The 25,060-nt window shown below is 43.9% G+C and overlaps 1 protein-coding gene across 1 annotated transcript; it reads right to left on the bottom strand.

The window, feature by feature from the left end:
• Positions 1 to 743: 743 nt before the first annotated feature.
• map3k21 (mitogen-activated protein kinase kinase kinase 21) lies at positions 744 to 24,280 on the bottom strand. The gene is made up of 10 exons (XM_076743908.1): positions 23,395 to 24,280; positions 11,147 to 11,327; positions 10,876 to 11,024; positions 10,256 to 10,431; positions 8,274 to 8,514; positions 7,898 to 8,020; positions 5,819 to 5,969; positions 5,291 to 5,385; positions 4,184 to 5,017; positions 744 to 4,101 (listed from the first exon to the last, which is right to left on the bottom strand). Exons 1-10 carry the CDS (start codon positions 24,185 to 24,187, stop codon positions 3,731 to 3,733), a joined length of 3,114 nt encoding a protein of 1,037 aa, XP_076600023.1. The 5' UTR covers positions 24,188 to 24,280; the 3' UTR covers positions 744 to 3,730.
• Between the last annotated feature and the right edge of the window lie 780 nt (positions 24,281 to 25,060).

The raw sequence follows: 25,060 nt of genomic DNA, 5'->3' as shown, positions 1-25,060 counted from the left end.
CTTTGGCTAATATGACTATAAAAATAAATAAATAAATAAATAAAAAATATTCTTTCAATCAGATTTCTAGTAGAGTTGGGTCAGTGATGACTGTCTGTCACCTGAAACAGCGAACGAGGCTTATTGGATAGAATTTCCATTTAGAGCAAAGTGATATGAATTGGATTTTAATTAGTTAATTAATAACTGCTCATACATGTAGATACCTTTTTCTGTAACATGCACATGATTAAATGTAGTTTTTAGGCTTCGAATCTCCACCCATGAGGATCAATCAGTCATCTTTTAGCAAAGTGCTTTCTAAAAAACATATATATATATTTATCAGGGGAGCTTTACTGTGAATTAGTGAGCAGACGCTTTGACAATGTGTCATGACAGACGTATTTGCCGTTCATGTCATACTTCAAATAAAAGCCACAGACACTATACACGGTTTAGTTCTGTCATATCTTTAAGTTAACATGCAAAATGCAGAAACTAGCTGTAACAGTGTAACACCACATGTGTGTTGATGCATTAGCACTGATTAATGTGATTATATCAGTAATGGGTCATTTCAGTTTGCTCGTCGTACCGGTGCACGTTCACTCCAGTAGGAATCTGAAAGCAGTAACTTGTGATGGAGTATTTCTATGTTGCAGTTTTGATCCTTTACCTAAATGTTCTGAATACTAAAGAAAAAACAGCATCAAATAATCGTTTATTTAAGCCTCAAAAGAAGGAACAAACAGGCAGCGTTAGTCTTGATTTCGACTTTATTCAAAATGTTCATAAACTTGATACTCTTGATCAATCAGCTGTGAAATAACCAATACTGTAACGATAAGAGAGAGCGCTCACTGAAACAGACGCCCTCAAAGCCAATCTGACACGTTCAGAGCGGCAGAAACGTTCAGTGATTTGAAGGAAGTGTTGCACTTTGACAGGAAGTCTTGTTATTTGATCTGAAGGTGACGGGTCTCCTCACTGCGCCTCTGAGGTTGTGGAGAAGTGTTTTCTTTGTAAGAACTCCTCGCTAGCAGCTAGTTCATTTAGTGGTTTTGGTCCTGAAGTCAGAGAGGCCTTAGTGCTGGTACAGCTGAATTTGGTCCCATAGCCAAAAGCCTGAATGCACCATATCGATAACTAGAATCACAAATATTCCTGCTGCAGTTTGTCAAATGTAGAGGAATGCTTCTTTGTTTTTAACCTTAGTACGCAAAACCGTTTTTGTTAACCACGAGCCGATAAAGTTTTGACCGTGGGCGACAAACCGCAGACTTCAAACTCAAATGGGGAATGTACAGTACCAGTGCATTATGGTATTTACAGATTACCCTCAATTTGTAACAAAATAAAAGGTAAATAGTGATATCTTGGCTTGTGAACTGCACCTTTGACAGCCTGATGATTAGTAAGGCCTTTCCAGTGTTTGCCTGACGGTCACAGAAGACAGAACATGCCATACTTCACATTCTAAATCATAAGATGCCACAGTGACACACGGCGGGATTCACAATTATATTTACACCATTTGGGAGTTCATGTCGTGCTGGAAATGAGCCCTTGTTTTGTCCTTCAACAGTGGGACGCATTTTCTAATGAACTTCTCAAACAGACTGAAGTAAAACAGCAGTAAAAAGTTGGGGGGTGGGGGTGGGGGGGTTAATCATCAGTCAGCAGAGAGAGGGCCCGGGAGTGACCGCGGAGGGGACTCAGTGTTCGTCCTGCATAGTCTGACCTCCATACTGTCAAGCTCATAAATCAGGATAGTGACGCCTTTGTTAACCCTGAGGAAGCCGCTCACCTGGCTGCAGGTGTGATCATGGAAGGTAAACTGTGTCTGCACTCTCTTCAGCCGTCCTGTCCTCGAATGTCTCCACACTTTCCTGAGAGCTTGATGAGATGCAAATTTGTGTACAAGGGGAAACCGATTACTTAATGTAACTTAAACAAAAAAAAAAAAAAAAGTACAACTAGAAATAAACTGACTCAACTACACGTCAAACCAATCGAAGGTAACATCAGGTGTGTAATTGGGTACATGAAAGCAGTGATGGCAGTGTGGGTGAGGTCTCAGGCACAGAGTAATCGAGAGAACATGAAGGCACAGGGTTTATCTGCTTTACAGTACAGGTATTGCAATTCTGTGCTCTTAATGTTCTGAACAGTGTCTGAGGGTGGTCACTCCCGGGCTGTGCAGTGGTCCTTCCACGACTTCAGGGGCTGTACCGAACGCTGCGAAGCTTCAGTCACATTTCTGCACAGCTGCAGATTAAGATTTAGGCCACGCTGATATTATTACAATTACACTTAGTCGTTTAGCAGATGCTTTTATCCAAAGCGACGAACATGTGAATTTGCAGTTTTGGGGTTCAGTGTCCAAGGACACTTCAGCATGTGGACTGCTGAGACCAGGGATCGAACCACCGACCTCCTGATTGGCAGACGACTGCTCTGCCTCCTCATTGGTGGCTGTGAGATTTTTTTGGGTGATGACGTCATAAAACATGACGATGAAGCTTCATACGGGAACCTCAAAAGCTTCACAGAAAAAAAAAAAAACACATTCGGTACAGCCCTATGACGCTGTGTCATTTCAGTTCCAGCCAATCAGCTGTCATCAGGGGGATTGGATTATACATTTATTAATTTGGGGGAGTTTTTCCTGACATGAACACGCGTGAGTGAACTGCTCCCCACTCTGCTGCAGTGTGCTGACTATAGGAAATATTAACCAAAAAAAAAAAACAAAACTTTTCTATAAATACTCTTAGAAAAATCCATATTAGCAACACATGACCAAGACAGTCACTTAAAATGTGCTCCAAGTCTTAAGAGCAAAGAATCCATGTTTGCTTTGAAGGACTTCCAGTGTTTTTCTACCTGCCTCTCAAAAAATCTTCAGGCCATTCTGGGATCCAGATCCAGTACGTAACCTGTCCCCAGAACACAAACTGTACTGCAGCATCGCTGACTTTCACAACAGTCATAAAACAGCACATACACAATACAAAACAACTGCCAGCATTGGGCCGATGATGAATAAAAAGAAATATTTACAAACGAGGCATAATTATTTTTTTTTTTGTTCAACATTTTAAGGGTACATGCATGCACGATTCTCAAGTCAAAAAAATCTAAAAGCGTGATCGCACAACTTGAAACTGACATGGAATGTATGTCCTGCTGGTGGCTACGGTAAGGTCAAGTCTCTTCATATTAAATTACCTATAAAAATATATATATAAATAAAAAGGTGAGGGTATTGTGTTGCAAAAGCTGCAGCAGCGGTCAACGTTTAGCTGCACCGACAGAACGAGGAAGGTAGAGGGTGACAGAGGGCGAGAGAGCGAACAAAGGTGGCAGTCGAGCACCGAGGGATGAGACGAAGAGCTGCTGGAATGTTCCGCTCAGGTTTCAGAACTCTGTGTGTGTGTGTGTGTGTGTGTGTGTTCGTTCTAGAGTGAGACAAGGCAGTGTGTAAGGCCTCACACATAAAAAGGCCGTTCTCAGACAGAGGGTGCAGGCTCTAGAACTGCTGTGACACAGGTGTCTTCTCGATGTCTCAGACTTGGTTCCGCTCTAGAACACTGACTCACTATGTTCTAGAACTAAGACAAAGCTGGGTTCTAGGTTATAGAACTCTTTTTAAAAAAAAACAAGGCAGCCTGGTTCTAAACCCTCCAGGAGTTTGAGCCACACTCTAGATTGTTTAGAAAGAACGGCGACCACAGCGGATCACTTCTCAGGAGAGGAACTCTTTCTCCAGCTCGAAGACGGAGGGCCGTGCCGGAGAGCTCTGAATGCGGCACAGCGGCACCGTGCAGTCTCGTTTCTGGCCCTCTGTGTCCATGTCCAGCAGGGAGCAGCCCATGCCCACCTCTGAGGACAGCACCACATTTAGGTTTTGCGCCGTCTTCTCTCCGGAGTAGTGGCCCAGGGAGTAGCTCTTGTTGCGTCCTCGCAGCAGGGCCCAGGCGTGGGGTTTGGCCCGGAAGGACACCGGTCGTGGTCTGGAGAAGGCCTCCCCACCGGAGGACTTCTCTGACGCTCCGTCCTTCTCTTTCTCCTGCTTCTTCTGTGTGGCTGGAGGAGGCAGAGTGGGCGGGCCGTTAGCTGGAAACAGACAGGAAAAACATTTTTTCAGACTGCGTGTGCATGCTTACGTCCTCACCCTCCAGTGTTTTGCGTTACTCACTGTTGTGGTTGGTGGTGTACTTCTTCCGGCGCAGACGTGTTCCCGTGTTGTGGTTGCTCTGCTCTGGTGGCTGGCTTTGGGTTTGCACTGGCGTCTGTGTGTTGGCTGCAGTCCTGTTGTTACTCTGGCCCTCTGTAGAAGCTGCCGGGCCGGGTCTGGATGGCTCTGTGTGACGATTGACAGCCATGAGCTCAACCTTCCCCGGGTTGGACTCTGACAGCTCCGCCTCAGACTGTAGGAGGCACTTGGTGGAGTTGCATTCCATGATGGCTGACATGGAGATGAGATTGACCGGCTGGGTGGAGGTGTGGTTTGAGGATGCCTCGTCTTTGCGGGAGCGACCACTTGGCGGCGAGGTGCTGCGGCGGAACCGGGTCGCACGCTGAAACAGGCCCTCCTTCTTCTTCTTCTCTTTCTCCTCACGCGGGGGCTCACAATCGTCCCCGGGGGAAGCGTTTTTGAGAGCCTCCCTAATATCGTAACCGAGCACGACTGAAGCCAGCAACGAGCCGCAGCCATACAGCACGGAGTCAGTCTTGCGGCGAGCCGACGTCCGCTTCAGGCTGTTGGTGGGGGTGAGCTGTGGGGTGGTGGAGGTGGACGAGGTGGATGTGGTGGTGTAGGGGTCATCTGTGGTCTCCGCTGGGCCGCCCTGTCCTCCCGCCCCAACCCCAGAATCTCCTGGCCCACAATGCCCACCGGGGCTCTGAGGCTGCTGCTCGTCCCTCCACAGAGGTAGATCGATGTACACCTGGTTGGGGAACTTGAGCTGCTTTGGCTTGGAGCTGCTGTCAGGACATTCCTGGGAGAACGTCTCGTCTTTTCCGGCCCCAGCTGAGAACACAGACGTCATAAACAAATGATTCTCTATACGAGCAGCACTGGTTACACTTCACTGCCACTAGACCACAGATGACTGAACCCTGAAGGCTGAGGACATCAAACCCCATGTTAAATCTTACAACACTCAGAAAACTCAGGTTTTAAAGTCTGTTAAGGAACACTTGTTAGTCACTTTAAACAAAATGTCAAGAAAAAATGCTGAGCAAATTTCCACAGTGATTACTCAAATAAAACATACAGCATCACAATGGATTTTCAGCTCACCTTGATCAGCAAACAGGGCAGCGAGGGGGACAGACTTCTGCGACTTGACCAGGCTGGTGGACCAGGGGTTACTGCCGTCTGACAGAGGACGCACTCTAAAAACGACAGACAAGAAACTATGAAATAGACTGTGTCTGTGGGCTTGTAACGCTATCTTTGTGAGAACCAATGTCAGTTTTAAACCCACTTCAAAGGACTGTCTGAAGGTTTTAAGATTAAATTTAGGATTAGGTTTGGGTTAGGGCTGGAGGGGTCAGGCATTTAGGTATGATGGGTATGGTTGGGTAAGGGGTTAAGGAACGCATTGTGACAATAAGGGTCCTCACAAGTACAGAAAGACAAAACAGAAATCATTGAGTAGAACTCCAACAGCGTTCTTTAAATCCACAGGATGAACTTTCTGCTGTTAGGGGTCTCTCAACAAAAGCAAAAGATGTGGTTTGGTGCTGGTATGAAGTAGCAGGGGATCATGGGATTTCTCTGGGTTTGAACATGTTTGGAAACATTTGGGATAATGTGTAAACTCACCTCTCAGCAGCAGCAGGCCTTTCTTTGCTCTGCACTGAACTGGGGCCCCAGGTCCTTCCTTTTTTCTTGATTCCCTTTTTCACGTCATCGAACTCCTCCGGCCTGAAGAGGGAGCTGCGGCCCCATGTACGGTTGCTCTCATCTTGAGTAACTGTCAACACAGTGACCGCGAGTGTTAACACAGGCTCAAACAACTGCAGCGAGCTGTCGTCAGCCCTGTCAGGGAGTCTGGTGCAGACGTGTTAGTGAGATTAAAGGTATTTTGCCATCTGTAAAATCCATCTGTGGTACTCTTTCTCGAGAATGGAGGGCTATTATTTTTGTTGTGATAAAGTCTAAATAACAAATGTTTAACTTGTGGGTGTTCTCTGTTAAAGTTGAGGGATTTTAAGGCACTTCTACACTGTAAGCCTTTATTGATATAATATCTGAGTTTGATTCAGGAAGATTCAGAGTGACAGTCTAATCATTTCACACTAGAAACCAAGATATATTAATTTCTGCTAATTCAAATCAGAAAGTCAAAAAGCAGACACCAAAACCCAAAAAGTCGTTGTTATGAAAACCTCTTATAGGTGTGTGTTAGTCACTGTGGGTAAGTACCTGTGAAACCATTTTAAGCAGCAGCAAACACCAAAGCTTTGTTATAATCAACACATCGGGAAAACCTTGCACATACAATCCCCACTGATGGGAAGCTGTTAGACATCAACCCCTCTCAGCTGTCAAAGTTAGCCAAACATCACAAGCACGCTTGGTGCCGTTAGCCACACCCACGCTTCATGTGGGTAGCCAATAGCTTGCCTTTCCTCCTGAGCCCACAATAGGCTGTGAGCTCGCTGGTCAGATCAACATCCTGTTGGTAAACATGCAAACTGTCTCTCTGCATATGGGACGTCACTGAGGAGGGAAACACACAAGTTACCTCCAACCAACACACGAACTGTAGCTGACATGCTCCTGAGCTTGAACCTGCTGGGGAACATTTAATACACGACCTGTTAATGGAAGACGGCCTCCTTTGACAAGAGATCGGTCTCCTCTGCCACAGCAGCCCAGAATAAATGACCTTTTTGACGATGTATGTATAGATGCCCTTTGAGGCAAATGTGGGATTTGTGGTTGTATAAATAAAACTGACTTGTAATTATGCTTGAATGTATATATGTATATTCTGTGCACTGCATGTATCTGCATGTATGATGAAAACAAACTTTCTCTTGGGCAGTAAAACTGATCTCATGGCTGTTAAAAAATCTGACATCTGGCATATTTTTTACGTAATTAGTGTAGAAATTAGCTTTTCTCTGCATGGAATCAAGCCATGCTGAAACGCTCGATTCCCTAATCAAGTGCATATTTCATGTATTATGTATATCTGCATGTCTCTTTGAGGAATATATTCAGGCTGTGAAAAGAAATCTCTAATCTGTTAAGACAAAGATAGTCGGTACAGTCGATCCATATTAAAAAGTCTTTTCTATACTTCCTATGTTACATAACATACAGAGAAGCTCCCTACTGGACCACTTGCCAGCTAAGTTCACTCACTGTACATTAAAACGTTTCTTTTCTGGCATCTGCAGGTTCTGTAAATGCTGAGGGAGTTTTTGCATGCCACCCCATTTTGCTGCATATCAATGTTTATCCATTAGTCCATGGATTATAACAAAGAGAGTAAATGTGAGCAACAATCTGTGGCCTCTGTCTGAATATCAGGACCTACCATGAAATGCTCAAGAGGAATTCCTTCCAGTTATTGCAGGGGCGTTGGTGCACGACTAACAACATGATCAAACTGTTCAAACAACTGGCTGACTGCTCGTGGCTCTGGAGCTTTTGTTCACACAGCTCATCATTGTGGACGCTGACATTGTTGTGAAAGTCAGCCCCAATGTTGCCACTTCCTATACTGTCAGAGGAATAATGTGACTTCTTCAGCATCCTATTTTTAATAAGCATATTTGACTTAATCCAGGTGGCAAAAAAAGCAATGCAGAACCACAAGAATACTCACACAGAGGTGGAGGAGAGCATCAGAGCTCACACTAAGGAAAACTTAACGAACACTGAACTTACGCTGAATGGCTCGCAGCCGGGGGATGAGTGTGGGACTGCTGGGAGGAGAGGAGCTGGTGCTATGAAGGCTTCGCCTCTTGTCCATGGAGGGTGACGCCTGCACGGTGATCTTATGCTGGAAGTCTATAAAATGCAACATACACATATGGAGCAATACAGTCATTAAGATCTCAGAATAGATACACTTCATAACAGTGGAAAAATCCACTATGTATGTTGGTGATTTATTCATTTTGAGCCCACAAAACATTGCTCTGTCAGTGAAAATCTCACATTAACCACCTCAAATGTCCGTCTCAAGGTTGGACACAGCAGCTCTTTTCACCGCTCACACTAGAAGACCATGAAAGTAAATGCGAGACACCTGCTCTCTCACCTGACGGCAGGCTGATGCGGTTTCCATCCTTCAGTTTGAGGCGGGATCGTTTGAATTTGCCTTTCCTCTTCTTCACATTGGGCTTGTCTTTGTTGAGCTGGAAAATGAGGATGTTGAGCTCTCTCTCCAGCACGTTGATCTCCCGCTCTGCCAGCTGCTGCTCCCGACGCTTCAGCAGCTCCTCCTGGGATTTCTGCTGCAGGGCGGCTCGCGTCAGCTCCTCCTCTCTGGAACGTAGCTCCTGGAGGAACCAAGTATTAAGATACACACGGTTAAATTAGCGGACAGATTTCCGCTGTTACAATCTCCTGGGACAGACTGACGGGGCCAGAGAGAAGACAGGTGTTTGTTAAAGGACAATGTGCATCAGTTTGTGTCATCTGTAACTGAACGTCTGCATTAGCCAAGAACAGAAAGCTGGTTCCTCTGAGAGCTGAAGACAGGAGACGAAAAAAATCTGGGGGTTTGGAGTTAAAAAGAAGTGAGTTTACCACATCTCTGCAGCTCGAGGCTACATGAACCACAACTGAACTACAGACTGTTGAATTGTGGGTAATGTAGGCACCAGGTTTTGACAGGGAAGAAAATAGTGTGATGTGGTGCACTGATTTGATGCTTTCAAAACATTTTCTGTCACTTATGGGTTTTCAGACACACTTACAGGATAATTTTGACATTGTTTAGATGGAAAATGCCTTATGGATCCATAAAGTATGCCCGTCAGCATACACTCGAGCTGTAGCGGTATACAGAATTAACCCAGACGTTAGGGTTTAGACACTGTTCTCTTTGAAGACAGAAGAGAAAATGCACTGCACAGCAGCAACAGGTAGAAATGCATCTTTTAATTCCCTTATGACAGGACAAAAGCTCTTGCAGGCAGACATCTATAGCAGCAGTGTTAGCTGTGTATTAGATAACTGCGTCTATAAGAAGTTGGTTTCAGGAGATTACTGCCTGCTGTTTCAGGCTGTGTTACATAGAATAAGCCATGGGAGGAGACAGGACTGTTTAGACTTTCTTCATTCCCTCTGTTTTCTCTTAAATTGCTCTCAACTGAGTAATAATAATCCTTACTGGATGACTTCCATAAAGCAGCTTTACAGTCAAGCCCCTTCAGCCACCCACCTAGACACAGATTACTGTGGGATGTTCACAGGAAATCTGCTCATGTAGTAATCTTGCGATAATTTGCGATGGGAAAATGTTTGCTAATGCTCAAAGCTAAATGTTTTTTTTTTTCTTCTTTTGATTCATGAAAGCTTTACATACTGAGCAAAGGGTTTGTCGTAGTGAGGCGGCGCCCATTATGTCAGATGAGGGTTCAAGTGATTAATGGATGATCAAGCAGTTACAGAACACAAAGGTGCATGTTAAAAGGATGGTTGAGCATGACTGATGGAGTACAAACAGGTAGAGTACATAAATATATAATACAGAGAAAATAAAATAGCATAAGGCACAAATGAAGTCTCCGAACAAAACATCACCCGTGGGGTTTTCAGTGTCCGTGTCACTCGGTTCAGCATGCGTTGACCCAGCTCTGTGTGCTGATCCTGCTGTTTCTACAAACACTAATTAACCCTCCTCTTTAAGCCAGCAATGGGAGACTTATACAGGAAGCAGATTAAGGTCTTAACAAGGGGAAGTACGCTAAAGTGCCTCGGCATTAATGACTTTGTTTTGTTAAAGGTGCGATTAGCTTGTCCACTGAAAGTAACCAATTAAACTTTTTAGTCCGCAAAAGCTGTCCCAGGAGATTTGAAGCTAATTTAATAATAGACTTGTCACCATGTATCATCACTCCAAAATAAAAGAGCAGGAAGAGAAAGATAAGAGCTCTGTTACATGTCCTGTATGTCCCACACATGCAGTTTATCCTTCTCCCCACCTTCCAGCCCTCACACAGTGTGTATGGTGTCATGTCAGTGGCTCTATATAATCATGCTGGTGTTGTTGTGTGTATCTGTGATCCTCATCACCTTCTCTTTGGTCCTGAGCTCATCAAACATCTCCTGGATCTCCACACGCCAGTCGTCCTGCATGCTGTGGAAGGAGTCCTGGGGCATGGTGGCCATCACCGCCTCCTCGATGGCCGACAGCTGCTCCAGGATGCAGGAGAAGGAGGGACGCACGTGGGGGTCCTGGTCCCAGCACTCTGGACACACACAATGCAATGTGTACACAAACTATTTAGCAATGTATGTAATTGCCACAGTGCTACTGTGGCAAAATCAAGATGTGTGAGATGATTGTACTATTCAAATATAAGCAGTGTGAACTAAAACTATTTCATCTGAGTGGAAAAAGGCTTCCAGTAATCGCATTTTCCCAAACAATGTTGACATCATCAACAGCTCCATGTGCTGATGCTTCCTTATAATAATATAATAAAATGTCCCGATAATTACGTGACTGACAGGTTTATGTGATGAATAAAAACTCTTAAACTTACCAATAAGTGACTTCAATAATTACATTAATTTAATGCCCCAGGGATTTAGTCATAGTGTAGAAGTGAAATAAAATGACCATAAAGATCCTGAAATTACTTTAAAAAAAAAAAAAACACATCCTGCAGGTGTGCCTCCTGTTCATTTACCTTCCATGAGCTTGGCGAAGGGTTCGGGGCAAGTGGAGGGAATTGGTAGAGTTAACTTATTGACTGCGACGCCATAAGCTACAGCCAGGCCATCTATCCCACGATACGGCACCTCCCCTGTTAACAGCTCCCACAGCAAGACCCCATAGCTGGTGGAAGAAATAAAAAGACAGGAAATGAAAGAGGAAGGAAAATTTAACAATGGAACAAGTTCAGACTATTGAGCAGGAGCAGATATTTTATGACTGTGTGTGTGTGTTATTTGTCATACCCCCAGACATCACTGCCTTTGGAGAAGAGCGATGACTTAATGACCTCCGGGGCCATCCAGGAGTAAGTTCCTGCAGCTGACATTTTTGTGGTTTTGTGCCACTCCCTGGCCAAGCCGAAATCTGTGATCTTCAGGGTCTTCCTCCCGATGTCGTCATTCTCAATTTTTTCAAGTAATAAAACTGAAAAGAGAAGAGATACATGAGAAGGGAGGATAAATAAAGATACACGAGGGCACGACAAGCAATGAGTGACAGAGAGAAAAGGAACAGTGGACGGAGAGGGTTGGGATGAAAGTGATGGATGTGACAGGTGTGTGTGTGTGCGTGCGTGCGTGTGTGGAAGAGAAAGGAGAAAGACGAGTGAAAGAGAAAGGGAGATACAAAGAGTGGTGGACAGAGAAAAAGACAACTGCGCAGGTGAGGAGATGACATTCAAGAGGTACAGAGGTATGCAGGTCATTTGTTACTGTACACACAGAAGGCTGACAGCGCCACAAAGCACCTGTCCTCAGGTCCTAAAACTGTTTAACACATTAAAGACAGCCAGAACCCTCCGAAACACTACACCCGGCCTGAGAGCCCCGCCACGGCCCACTGACGTGTGAAGTCAAGACCCTCTACGCCACTCGTGTGCTGAAAATGAGCAAATGTCCTGCGTGCGCACACGCTTTTCTCACCGGTTCTTGTGAGGACAACACCGTGAACATGTGGTGACAGAAAGAGGATTTCAAACACTTCTCTGAGTGTTGTAACAGGATCGGTTTTGCTTTTCAGGTCAAAGTGGATCTGATGTTGAACTAGCCTCGTTCGGGTTAAGGGGCGTATCAATACAGGAAACAACATGACACAACAACATCTGTAATGTTCTGTCAGTCATGTGGTGAAAATTGTCCTGCATATTGTAAAATGTTCCTGTTATTTTGTTGGTGTTCCTCTTATTCTGCGTCATTTTTGACTTGTTCTTGTGATGTGGGATGTTTGTAACTTTAGACCACTTCAGAGTTACATGTCTCTCAGTCAGAGACGTTACTTCACCTCCATTTAGTCATGACAGAGCAAAATTATGTTTGCTGCTCCCTGAATTCACTGCAAGAAAACAAAGAAAATGCACAAAAAGGACAAAAACAGCAGACTAATTACTAACTATCAGTCTCAGTATCTGTTGATTATTTTATTGATAATACACATCACACTCAACAGGACATTGAGAGCATTTAAGCTTGTTGAACCCGTGCCACCAAAGATCAGGTGACGACTGGAGAGTAGTAACGTTTGTCTGCTGTGTGATCTTTAAGAGGGGATAAACTGACTGTGTGTGTGCTGATACACCACTGCAAACATTCAAGAAACCATGAAGCGGTGCATCAACAGCAAAAACAGACTCTTTGATCCTTTCAACTCCTTGGTGTTATTTTCAACATGTTTTTGCCGCTGCCAAGATCTCCTCACATTACAAACTGTCCCATTTCATTATTTACATGCAGTCCTACCACTGCAGGTCAACGTGAGCACGTCCCGTCAGCTGGGCTGATCCTACAGACTGTCAAACTGTAGCTGGTGAGTGTAAATGTCCCTTTAGGTGGTTTGTTAGAGACGTTTAGCTGTCAGAGTTTCACAGCGAGGATTACAACACTTCAGTGTGCTGCTGGCACACTGTGGGACTATTCCCATGGGAAAAAAAGGATGCAATGATAAAGATACATAGAGCTGAAAAACACATCAAGGCATTTGAGTTTCTTCATCTACTGTATCACAATGTTCACTTGAAAAGCTTGTTGTTAACTGTTTTCAACAGAAGCTCTCTGATGTCTGTAAGAATGACCTGAATGAAGTAGCTGCACTGTTGTATTATCGCTCACTGACCTTGGACTTACTCCTCCACAGCAGAACCAAACTAAAACCTGCCAAAACACACAAACGCCCACACACACAGTGTGTTTCCATCACGTCTGATAATATTACACTGACTTACATTCATTTCCTGAAGACTTGCCCAAACCATTCCCACAACTTGTAGGTGCTATATGCGAAAATATGTTTGTGTTGGCATCAGCTGTCAGTTTGACACCTTTCACACATGTCACGGGGGGTGTGGTTAGAGCAGTGATTGAGTGATTGAATGAAGGGGCATATATTCACCTGTTCACAGCGGCGGCGGATGGAGAGGGGGTGAGTAGGGAGAGTGTATTTTTTTGTTGACCGCATAATCTAACAGAAAACTAAGTATTCAAAGACCTGTCTTAGCTTTGCCTTGCTTAGCCTGTTTGTTCGACGTTAAAAATAAATACGGACACACTCGGAAATATGGAAATGTCTTTGTCGTTTATGTAGCAAGTCAGCAGTGCCATGCTCCCTCGCTTAGCCTCTCAGCGACACCGACTTTTGTTTGGAGTCACTACACCGAATCCTAACCTTAGCCCAAGTATTCAACCTGAAATTTAATGATTTGTATTGTGGGGATGTGCGTTTTGTCCCCAAAAGGAAGGTTACTCTCCACAGTGTGACTGTGTAAACAGATTTATGTTGTACATGTCTGCATGCACACACACAGCTTTTCATCAGTTTTCAACCAAAGGCACAACATATATTTTGAGGTCATTTTTCAAGCATGTGCATTTTCTGGTTCCAGCTTCTAAATCATGATTTACTGTTTGCCTTTGTTTTATGTGATAATACAAATCTTTAGATTGTTGGTCAGACAAAACAGAGGATGTGAACCTGTGTTAAGGGAACTTTTGATATGCATTTTTCACTATTTTCTGACATTTTACAGAGCAAACAATCAATTACGATTGCACACAGCTATTATCATGTTGCCTCACTTTCCCGTGTATTGACCAGTCTCTCATCATTCACACCCATCAGCTCAGGGTTCATAGTCAATGATCCCATTTCTAATGTTTAATACTCTACTATCCTCACTCAAAAGCTTTTCTATTCTTTAAGCCTGCATTCATTTATCCATTTATTCATAGAGCAATTTGACTAAAACCAACGAGGACATTCAGCTTTTCGACAGCTTTTCATCCCTTTAAAATACTGCAGACAGACTTACAGAGGGTGAGGGTTGAGACTTTTCTGGGCCTCCACAAGTATTTTCAATGGGCCTGAAATGATTTCAAGCAGCATTTTAACCATAGTGTGACTCTTATGGGTCTCCACCAATAACAGGGGTTCTGGTGCCATTACTAGCCTCGGGCAGAGAGGGGATCCTCTACCCGGGCTGCAACAATAGGAATTCCATTACAAACAGGTTTCACTGGACCAATGATATACTCCTACTTCCTGTTGTCAAGTCCTCTCTCAGTGATTCCATAGATTCCTCCCAGCAGGCTCCGTAGGTTTATAATGACTTGGGTTAGTTACACAACCGAAAAGAACAGTGGTTTTGGGATAAACCCGTCTGCCTTGATTGGCCTATAGAATATCGTGCCAAATACTTTCTTTGCAGCTCTGTGATACTTCAGTGTCAGCCCTCTAGAAATTTCTGATAAAAGACCTTGTTCCTGTCTACATGACTCCATGCTGACGTTATGCTACAAAAACACCTTTGAACCCCGGCCAGCCATTTTGTTGGAGCCTATTAGCAGCTAATATCAAAAACACACCACGTACACACTGCCGGTTAACCTGGGATACTACATCATGTCATCATCTGTTAGATAAATCTATCCAAACAAATAGTGCAGTTCCTAAAAATTTAGGCAATAAATGAAAAAGACAATTCAATAAAAATAAGCAATTGCAGCTAAATTTTTATATAATGATTAAATAAAAAGTCTGAAAACAATAAAAATGCTGCCACAATGGACCAGTCTCATTTTACTAATTAAGACCTGATAGTTAATGTAATAACAGCAGGTAAAGGAGAGCTTCGCTGTGGTCTCCTCTTCACTGAATAATGGCTTCTCCGACCACCAGCCCTTCTTTGAAGTCCACCTCCCATGACCTCTTCACCCTGGTCTAATTTCTAAGGTTTTCTAAGACAGGTTAATCTTAGCAGCCTTTCCTCGAGAAACCCCATATCAAGTTATTTTGCCCAGCTTTGTAATATAAGCCTGACCTACAGGTGAAAGCTGCATGTCAAAAATTGGTGTAACTGAAATTATTCTTTAATACAATTCAGAAACACTCTATGTGCCGCTTGCCAAAAAACAGTGCTGTGTTAAAATGTGGAATTGTGGCTTCAAAACTGCATTCAAAAAGCAGAAAAAGTTGACCAGTTGACTTCTATTTAGGGTCAATCTAAAAGTCGAGCCCCAGGCCGAACCCCACCCAGCATTGGAAAAATAGATCCAGTTCCTGTGGTTGGTAAAGTTAGCAGATGCAAAGCCTCAACAGCTGAGCTAAAGCACAAAATCAGGCTGTGGTGAGTCGGTCTTGAGTATTGTTTTGCTCCTAAAGGCAACCTAAGGCCTGTTTGGAAAGGATATGTTTGACAAGAGGAGGTGGGGTGATGGTAACCTAATTATTAGTTGTGCATCTCAGGATTTTAATCCCGTCTAAAGAAGCCATGGTGGTAAATTTTAACAACTGCACACTCACACAGTGGTAGTAAAATAGCCTAAGGTTACAGCAAATGCATGAAAACTGGCATCCTTGAGTTTGCTGATATATTATGGTCGTTAAAGCAACCTTACCAACCTGTCTAAAGCTCTGTTTTCATTAACATGGATGCACAAAAAGGCTCATCATCTGTGCTCAAGTCTGGCACACAAATACCTGGCAAGGATGCTCAAACACTTAAAAGTAGGCCAATGCTTCTGTCAGCTATAAATACCCTGTTTACAGTAAACTATAGTTTATCCAGTATTAAAAAATGCAGCTGTGTGCAGCCTATAATTATATCATCATGACCGTTAGTCTATTAAGTTTGCCAGCAGCACAAGCTACAGGTGAAGTGAGAAACCTGTTTGGTGTGGTACAAAATTTTTAAATGGATCAGATTACTTTCAGAATGATTTACAATCTGTTTTTCCATTGTGAAGCGGTCATGGACATTACAAATGTCCTGTGATGCTTTGTAATGAACGTCCTGAACACCTGTCGCGTCTGAAAAGGTTATAACTCAGACAGCACGTTGTTTTCTGTCCCCTTACTGCGTTCTCTCAGTCTATATTTTCTCACTCTTTTGAAAAGAAAATGTTTTGAAGCGGACAACAGTGCAACGCAATCGGAGATGGATATGCCTCCAAGGCAGACCCCACCCTCCGTCAACCCCCATTTAATTCCCCCTTCCAACAGTGGATCTTCAGGCAGACCCATCTTTCATGGTGGAACAGTGGGAAGATCAGAAGCAGAGCTGCTGCCTTCAAAGCAGGTCCCACGCTTCTTCCCATTGCTTTCTCCCCCTCAAGGTAAAAAGAAAATATACACTTTTGGAGCAAACATGATCATTTCTTCTCTCAACAAACTGAAAACATCAGCACAGCTCTGCAAAAGCTGAAATTAAAAGCGATCCTTGTAAACAGTTTTGGAGGATAACACATAGCTACAATACCCTTCAACTGTGCTTTCATTAATATTCTGTAGATATTAAATCATCTTTAAGTTTTTACTGACCAAAGTTATTATTCAAGTGTTTAGTACTTTGTCTGCATTCACAGCTACAGTATTTCATGCATATGATATACATTCCAAAAGACAGCCAAGAAGGGCAACAGCAAGCCTTGAAACAGTGCTGAGTAAAGAACTGAGAACCAGAGAAATCTTTTATTCTCTTAGTCTCTCCAGCAGTGGGTCAAACTGTGCTGCTTCTGATACTAACAATATGACTTTTAAAACCAAAATTACAAATGGCCTACAAATCCACTACTGAAGCGCTCCACTTCTTTTTCTGTGCCATAACTAAGCACTGATGCGACGCAGCTGCGGTTAAGCTCAGCCTCCTAACTTGACGTGGCAGTATTTTCGTAACTGTGCCAACAGACTAAGCATGAGAGCAAGAGGGCTTCCTGTAGTAAGCAGAAACAAGGCTGCTAAACATTCCCCGACTGGTCTGTCTCTCCCTGTTGAAATGAGAGTGCCCCCAGGCATTCTGGTTGATGGGAAAAGGATCAGGGCTAATGGCTGGCTAAATCCATCTATCATGGTCACGTCTCTCCGGGCCACTTGCTCTTTGTCTGTCCTCTTCCTCTCCTAGTTTGTGTCTTTTTAAGCTTGAATTAACCCATAACTGGGCTAATTGAAACATAACAAATGTTAAAGGTGTACAGCCAGTGCGTTTTGCTGCACTAGCATCTATCAATGTGCTCGGGAGCGGCGGAGGGGATTGGCTGATTCGGAAGGCAGCTCTTCTCAGCTGTGGGCCCTTTTCCTTTTCACCCTGCCCTGCAACAATAGGTGCAGTCAGGGAGAGGTCATAAAAAACACAGTGAAAGCATCTCCACTCCTCCTCTCTCCCCTCTGCCCATTCTCTCGTCAGAGAAAAGACAGGCAGTAACTGTCTGTGTGTCACCAGGGGTAATTGTGGGAAGCCTGAGAAAAGTTGCCCTGCAACACCTAGTCAAGCTTTGGTAACTTTTCCTCCTCTGCGATTCAACTTAATCCAAAAGTAGAGCAAGACAACAGGAAAATCGCAGGAGGAAAACAAAATTCTCTCGGGACACTTTTTCTCAGCTACATTAATCCTAACTGCTTTCTCTCCTGTGGTGAACTCCTTATGACCTAGTAATGAAAAACAAGGTTTAAGAGGTGTTCTTTCGCAATGCTGTTCCCGCAGAAGCAGGTGGTTCACAGGAAAACCCAAATCTACAATATAACTAGGTCTGTTTGGTGTTTTCATAACAGTGCAGCAGAGGGAGGACAGGTACAATGGAAGATGCAAATTACCTGCGCTGGTATTGAACTGGTAGTGAGCGTCTGTCTATTCTCTTAATTTGGGTGTCAGGACAGAAAATGTGTGATGGCAGAATCCCTAATTTCTGTCTTTTGAAAGCAGTAAGACGGTTGTATGACTGTTTAAATTCAACCAGAGCAAGAAAGAAGCTTTAGAGACATAAAACCACATGAAGATCCACCTTTGTGGACAATCATGTAACGGGATTAAGATATATTTCTTACAAATGTTATTACTTTCATTTGGCAAATGCTTACTAAACATATTTTTGTACAGTGTGCTGCACATATATACAACAAGTGCACATGCCTTAGTGCTTTGCTCTGATTGCTGCACCTACTCGGTTAAAATAAGCTCCTTCAGTGGTGTGAATTCAACACATGTCCTCTCCACTCATTATCTATACTAATTTCAGTGTGCTAACATACAAAGAAAAGCTTTCTGCACTTCTGTGACTTTTGCCAGGCCTTCACAGATCTACAGAATGATGGCTGTGTGGACAGAGAGACAGGGAGAGGGAGGGGAACACAGGGACAGCACGATGAAGTCTAACAATAGCTTAAGATTGATGGGAGAATGCTGTTGTACACGCTCCAAACTCCATCAGTTTCAGTGGCGTTCAAGCACACATTCCTGGCATACTATTGCTCGCACCAAGATGTGAAACTCCGAAGTTAATGTGGGTTATGCATGCTGGCTCAGGGCCAGGTTTCAGTGTGATTTCTTGCTCTTCTCAACTCCTCCATGAGTGCTATCACTCTCAGCTTGAGAACTTTCCAATCAAAGTTGTATGATGGGAAAGAAGGGTCAGTGAAAGGGTGTCATGAATATGACTAGATAAAGCAAAGGGAGATGGAAAATAAATCCTCAAAAAGACCTGAATTAACAATAAATACTAATGACAAGTGGAGAAACTTATGAAAAATTTGCATCATGAGTTAAGTGACCAAAACGGAGTACATGTTTACACAGAGTACCATTAATAACATTAGCGACAACATGCAGTTTTTGTTTGCATAGCCTAGTTGTGACCTTTTATTATTATTCTCTCACTCACTCACTCGCTCTCTCTCACAAGTTTATGCAATGACCCTCGTGCACAATTTACATAAATACAAATGAGAAGACAGTAATAGTTCTTCCAACACGCTCAAAAATTGACATACATACAGAGGACTCTTGTATAGGAGTCCATGATGTTTCTCTTCAAATACTGCCAGATTTTAAATGAACACAGTATGATGTGTGAGTGACTGATCTACTTAATGTGTGATCAGGGTCAAGACACACGACGCACACAGCAGCTAAACAACGTGTAGCGTTTTTAAAAGAGCAGGTGTCACTGAAAGCTGCAGCTTACATTATTAACAAGCTATCATCAAGACAGACAGACAAACCCTGACATTTCCCCCCATTCTGACGTCCACACATGACACACTGAGCTAAACGTTAACTTGCTTTGCATTCTCTATAAAGTAGTGGGTGGTTGTTAGGAAGATGACTCATAACATTTTAAGTGTTGCCCCCTTTTCACAGCGATTTTCCCTCTGCATGATCTGCAGACAGGGTGATCATGAAAGGTGTCTCAGCACTCTTAGAAAAAACAAAACACGACCACATTTCAGACTCTTAGGAGGCTGAAAAATGTCTGGTGTGTTGTCACTGCCTTCCAACATGTTTTCACTGACACAAAACAAACCCAGTTGAATGCCGGTAAAAAGTTTAGTCTGCATTGCCAGAGCCTATCAATATCACTCATGCATCCATGCTGTAGGACTCTGCACGTATTTAAAAACACACATTAACCATGCTTTTACATTCAGGGGACATATTCCTTCGTGACAATGAACACTGCAAGAGTAGTTTATTCTTCTCAGCTTGTAAAACTGGACCACCACTCCGATGTCTGGCTAACATGGAGCCACTGTCCTGCACTAACTATATTGCCCATATTGATTTTAATGAATGAATATGCCAATATGATACAGTCCTGACCCTCATACAGCAGTATTTGTAAACAGTTTTTGGATGACAATGGAGCTCTATGGCACGCAGGCATACACCACACAGGCCGCAGCTACACAGACAATGCTTATTATTAGCAGGATGTATTCTCAGTTGATCTGATGTGTTCAGGAAGTGCGCTGGTTAATATCAAAAAAGAAAAAGTAACTCCAGGGTTATCCTTTCAAGTTTGAAAACTGTGTTGTCTCTTAAAAAAAAAAAAAAAAAAAAAAAAAAAAAGGCATGACAAATAATAAGGAGCAAGAGGGAGCCGTGAGGAACAAGGGAGGGAAGGTAAGTAAGGAGAAAAATAACGAAGTAAGAAGGGAAACCCCCTCGGTTTGTGGCAATAAAAGAGTACCGCTGCTCTCTGGGAGATTAAATATGAACGGAACAAAACAAAACGAGGGCTTTGAGACCCTCTGAGTCCTAGCCATTCTTCTGGCCACAGTAGCCTAGCAACCGCTGCTTGACCAGTCCATTGTGCAAACGTATGTTAAGCTTTTATCCCTCATTAGCAACATTCCTCCCTGCAGGCTGGGATTTTACAGATTAGGTTGAAAAACACAAAGGAGATTGGACAAATCTTGCTGACTTCCAACATATTACTTTACAGGCTAATCATTGATCAAATAGCTGTATGTTTGTCTGTGTGGAGCATGTGTACACTGCCAGTTGATAAATGACAGGCTGGGTAGTTGAGTGAAGATGGAAAAGTTTAGTTCTTCATGTGTACCTGACTACGTCCTGGATTACCCTGAGAGAAGAAACACTGGAGTGACAGTATAGACAGACAGAGAGAGGAGAGACACCAGCAGCCATTGTGCTTATTAAAAATGTAAAAAGTGACAGATTGCTGACTAACAACCACTTATTGCAATGAACCTACTTTCTTCTTACCCCCTGGTGTAGATAATTCTCACTCCTTTTATCCTTTTAGACTAACGGACGCACACACAACGCCAAGACAAACAGACAACAGGCCCACACTAGCAGATGCAACAACTTCTCTAAGCTGCATTATTCTAGGTTTTTACTGGGAAAACAACCCAACACACCACAGGGTGCCATTTGTGTGTTTGTGTGCAGGAGAGAGTCCTTTGTGAACTCACTGGCCTGCTTCAAAGCAAACACATACAGCCTCTTTCATTCGCTCTTTATTTAGATAAGACTGTATATTGACTACAGATGTTCAGACTTCTGACCCTGGGATGATCAACTACCTGCAACTGGTGAAAGTGCGGATACAACTGGTAGAATTCACTGTCTGTCTTTTGATGTTAACAGTTTAGCAGTGAGATTTAGTGCAGTGGAAATCAAGAAAATCAGAAAAATAGATGTTTATTCAATGGCAATGTTCGTGTAAGATGTTGAGTCCCTGGGTTTCATTAGAGCGCAGAACTGCAATAAGCACCTTCTGAATGGTCTTTCCTAAGTTTAAGTAAATTCTCCCTCTTTACTTAAAGCTTATGATGTGTCTAGGTCACAGTGAAGTGGCAGGATAAACATATTGACTTGTGTTCGCAGCACTGTTCCTGTTTGGGGGAGTTTGTTCGTATATATTGACGTTCAAACATCCGATTAGCTCAAACAGCCTAAACAGCAGTTAAATCCTTTCTCTCCCATCTGCCCTATAATTTACACAAATCTTCCTTCTTAAATGAGACTACTTTTACGCTCTTCATCACATGGCCTCAGGAGCATCATACGCACAGAAAACATATAATTTCAAAGTTTTGTTTGAAAAATCAACACCTCCAGACGCGCTGACTGGTTGGCTGCATTCAAAATTGAGTGCGGATTTTTGTTTTTGAGAGTGAATCTGTTTTATTCTTATGCTTGAAAAACTACTCACAGTATCAATCGTATTACAAGTTATTGACGGTGGGTCTGCAAGGAGGTTTTTTTAGATTGACTACAATTTCCTTTTACTGTTTACTTGTGAATACAAATGGACTGTAAAATTAGTTGTTAGGGTTGACGAGGTGTGAACATTGCAGCATGTAAATGTTATAATCACTGAGCATTTGAGTGTTTAACCTGCGAGCACAGATTTTTCATGGTCAACCTACACAGCACATCTTCTTCAAATCTAATTAAAATGTCTTCATCGGGAAGAGGGTCTGGTCTGTGTACATTTCACGTGTTTTCTGTCTACATTCACACATTGACTCTCACAGCTGCTGATAAACAGACATCAGTTCGACAGAGCTGCTCCACACATGGCCCTAGGCCGATAAGAGTCTCTGGTCACAAAGGCAGAAATAGTGTTTGGAGTCATATTACACGCATAAACACACCTGAGTTGAAGTGGGTAGCCTGTGTCAGTGGGTATATGACTCGGACTCTTTTTCTCATCCAGTCCTGTCCATTCATTATTCAGTCCTGGGAAACTAAAGTTTGCTGGCCTGTTGTCAATTACCAGTCCATGGAGGAACGAGCACAGTTGTTGGCTTACTGCACTGGACCAAGTTCCAACTATATGATCCTGCTAAGTTACCAAGAAACTCAAAAATGAGATCTACAAGTACTCAAGAGTCTTAATCTCATTTATTCTCCCAAAACATGAATGCATTCAGCGACTGTGAAACAATGCAGACTTTCCCTGCTAAATAGGAATAATTCCTAAGAGTCCTGCATTACAGAAAACCCCCATCTCTTAGTGAATGGTTTTCTCTGGTATTATTACCGAAATAGTTTCTGTCTGACTTCTTTTTACCCTGTGACCTCTGGTATTAGCTCTGGTTGGTCAAGCACATGGCCTGATAGTGTGGACCGAGTGTGTCTGGTTATGTGTTTGGTAAATCACTGACTTTATTTGAGAGGGGGCTGGGAAGGTGTGTTTGTGTGTGTTTTAAAGGATGAGGGGGGTGAGTGCAGGGGTGGGGGGAGGGTGGCAGCCCAGCTGAGCAAACTCTGACTTTATTTCACATCCTCTTGATGGTATCCCCCACCACTTCATACACCCACAGACCTTTAAACCACTTTAAATCCGTCCAGAGTAAAGGGCAGTGCTCTACCAGTGATGTCGTCAACAGGGTCTGAAATAAAGTTTTTCCCTCACCTGCCACCGTGGCGGGTCACTGAATATTTCTTTTTTTTATCTGCCACTTCTAAAAATCTATGTAAAAGGATGCAGAATTGTAACCACTGCATTAGTGGCACCTACAGTGGAAATATGGAATGGTCTTAAAATGACTGCTTTGCTGCAGAGGAAGGTAACACAGTTACTCAAGCAGATCTTAACTGCAACCAGACTAAAACTATACACAGTTTAAGGAGGGTGGGCTGCATGTGCAACAGGTGGATCTGCCCACCGTGGTCCTCTTAAACTTGTTGTTCATCTTAATTTCTCTGTCTCAAGCACACACACACACTCTCACACACACTTCAGTCTTTACTTACTGTTGCTAGACTTCAGGTCACGATGGATGATCGGTACCACGGCCTCCTCGTGTAGGTAGTGCATGCCGCGTGCAATCTGCACGGCCCAGTTGACCAGGATGTGTGGAGGGATGCGCCTTCCGGTCAACACCCGGTTCAGTGTCCCGCCTCGGGCATACTCCATGACCAGGCACAGGTTGGGCTCCTCCAAACACACTCCTTCCAGTTTAATAATGTTGGGGTGCTGCAGCATGGAGAAAAGTTTCGCTTCTTGTTTAACACTGCCCGCGGTGGCCGTTATGTCCTCGTCTGGGTCTTGGCGAGCAGCCTTCACAGCGACCTCTTGATCTTTCCATGTGCCCCGGTAAACTTTGCCAAATCCACCCACGCCTATGATCTCCTCTAGTACCAGTTCACTGAAGGGAATCTGGACGGGCGAGCTCGGGACTCGCTCTGGCACCCCCACCGACCCACTTGTAGCGGGGAGCCTGTAAATAGCAGGCTGGTAGGTGACATAGTTGGAGGGGAAAATCCCGACTCGGTGGTTGATTTTACCCGTCCACCACCCCTCGTCCCCGGAGATCGCTGCGTCCTTGGACAGGACCTCCACCACGTCCCCTCGCCTGAGGCTGAGCTCGTCCTCGCCGCTTGCTTCATAGTCATACGCGGCTGTCCACAGGGACCGGGTAGGGCACAGCGGGGCAGAGTGAGCCCACGCCCGGACTGTAGGGGCATCTGTCCAGGCATGCTCCCCGGTCCCACTGCCGCCCGACCGCCCTTCACCGTTTGGGAAAGCGGCCTGCGAGACATTCATTTCTCGGTGGCTGTAGCGGCACCATAGGGTGCAGAGCTTTTAGAACAAAATGAAAACTTTAAAACCGTAAAAGGTAACTTCTTGAAATCCTCATGCTGTCACATTTACGAGACTAGCTGATGCGAAAGGAGGGGATTTCCCCGCACAGCCCACGGCACAGTCAAACCGTGTCCAAAGTCCTGTGGGAGAGTGAGCGTCTACGAGCCCGTAACGTTATCCACGTCGCCACTCCGGTACAACTGTATGACGGTCAGTAACTAGCCAGCGAGGCTGCTGGCTACGCTAAGCCGAAGATACTTTTAGCTAATGTCACCACTTTATGGGCTGATGGTTAAATAAGAATAGAAAGTTAGAAACACTGTCTTAAATCAAAACATTTAAATAATCTCAGCTACAAGAGAAACATTAACGTTAGTCAACAACTCCTCTGCTTCATGCTAATGCGAACAAGCTAAAGTTAGCTCTCCACCGATGCAGCTAAGTTACCAAGTTTTCGCAGGTGCCGCAAGAGGTGCACCTGCAGCGTCCACTGCGATAAAGTACTGAAGTCAGGCTCCGAGGGACAGGTTTCTCTTTCAAAGTCGCCAGCAAATCTCGGTCAGAAAATGTAACGTAGAGTTCACCTGCTCGTTAGTGGACTTTTAACAGGAATTTCAACTGCACTGGCTAGCGGGCTAGCTTAGCATAGGTCAGCCCGTTGACTGGTAAAGCAGTTGGAAAAGTTGCTCCTCTCAGCTTTAAGATCGGTTATTCCCAACTTTGTTTCTCCTTCGGGGACGTGAAGAACAACCGTCGGTCGAGCACGTAGAAAGCACATCAAGCATCATGGGTTTCACCTCAACGACGTCGGAATAAAAACGTGAGGGGAAAAAA

The sequence above is a fragment of the Chaetodon auriga genome, chromosome 11 (genome assembly GCF_051107435.1).
Source record: "Chaetodon auriga isolate fChaAug3 chromosome 11, fChaAug3.hap1, whole genome shotgun sequence".
In the NCBI taxonomy this organism is placed as follows: domain Eukaryota; kingdom Metazoa; phylum Chordata; class Actinopteri; order Chaetodontiformes; family Chaetodontidae; genus Chaetodon; species Chaetodon auriga.
This window is presented reverse-complemented; position numbering and strand designations above follow the sequence as displayed.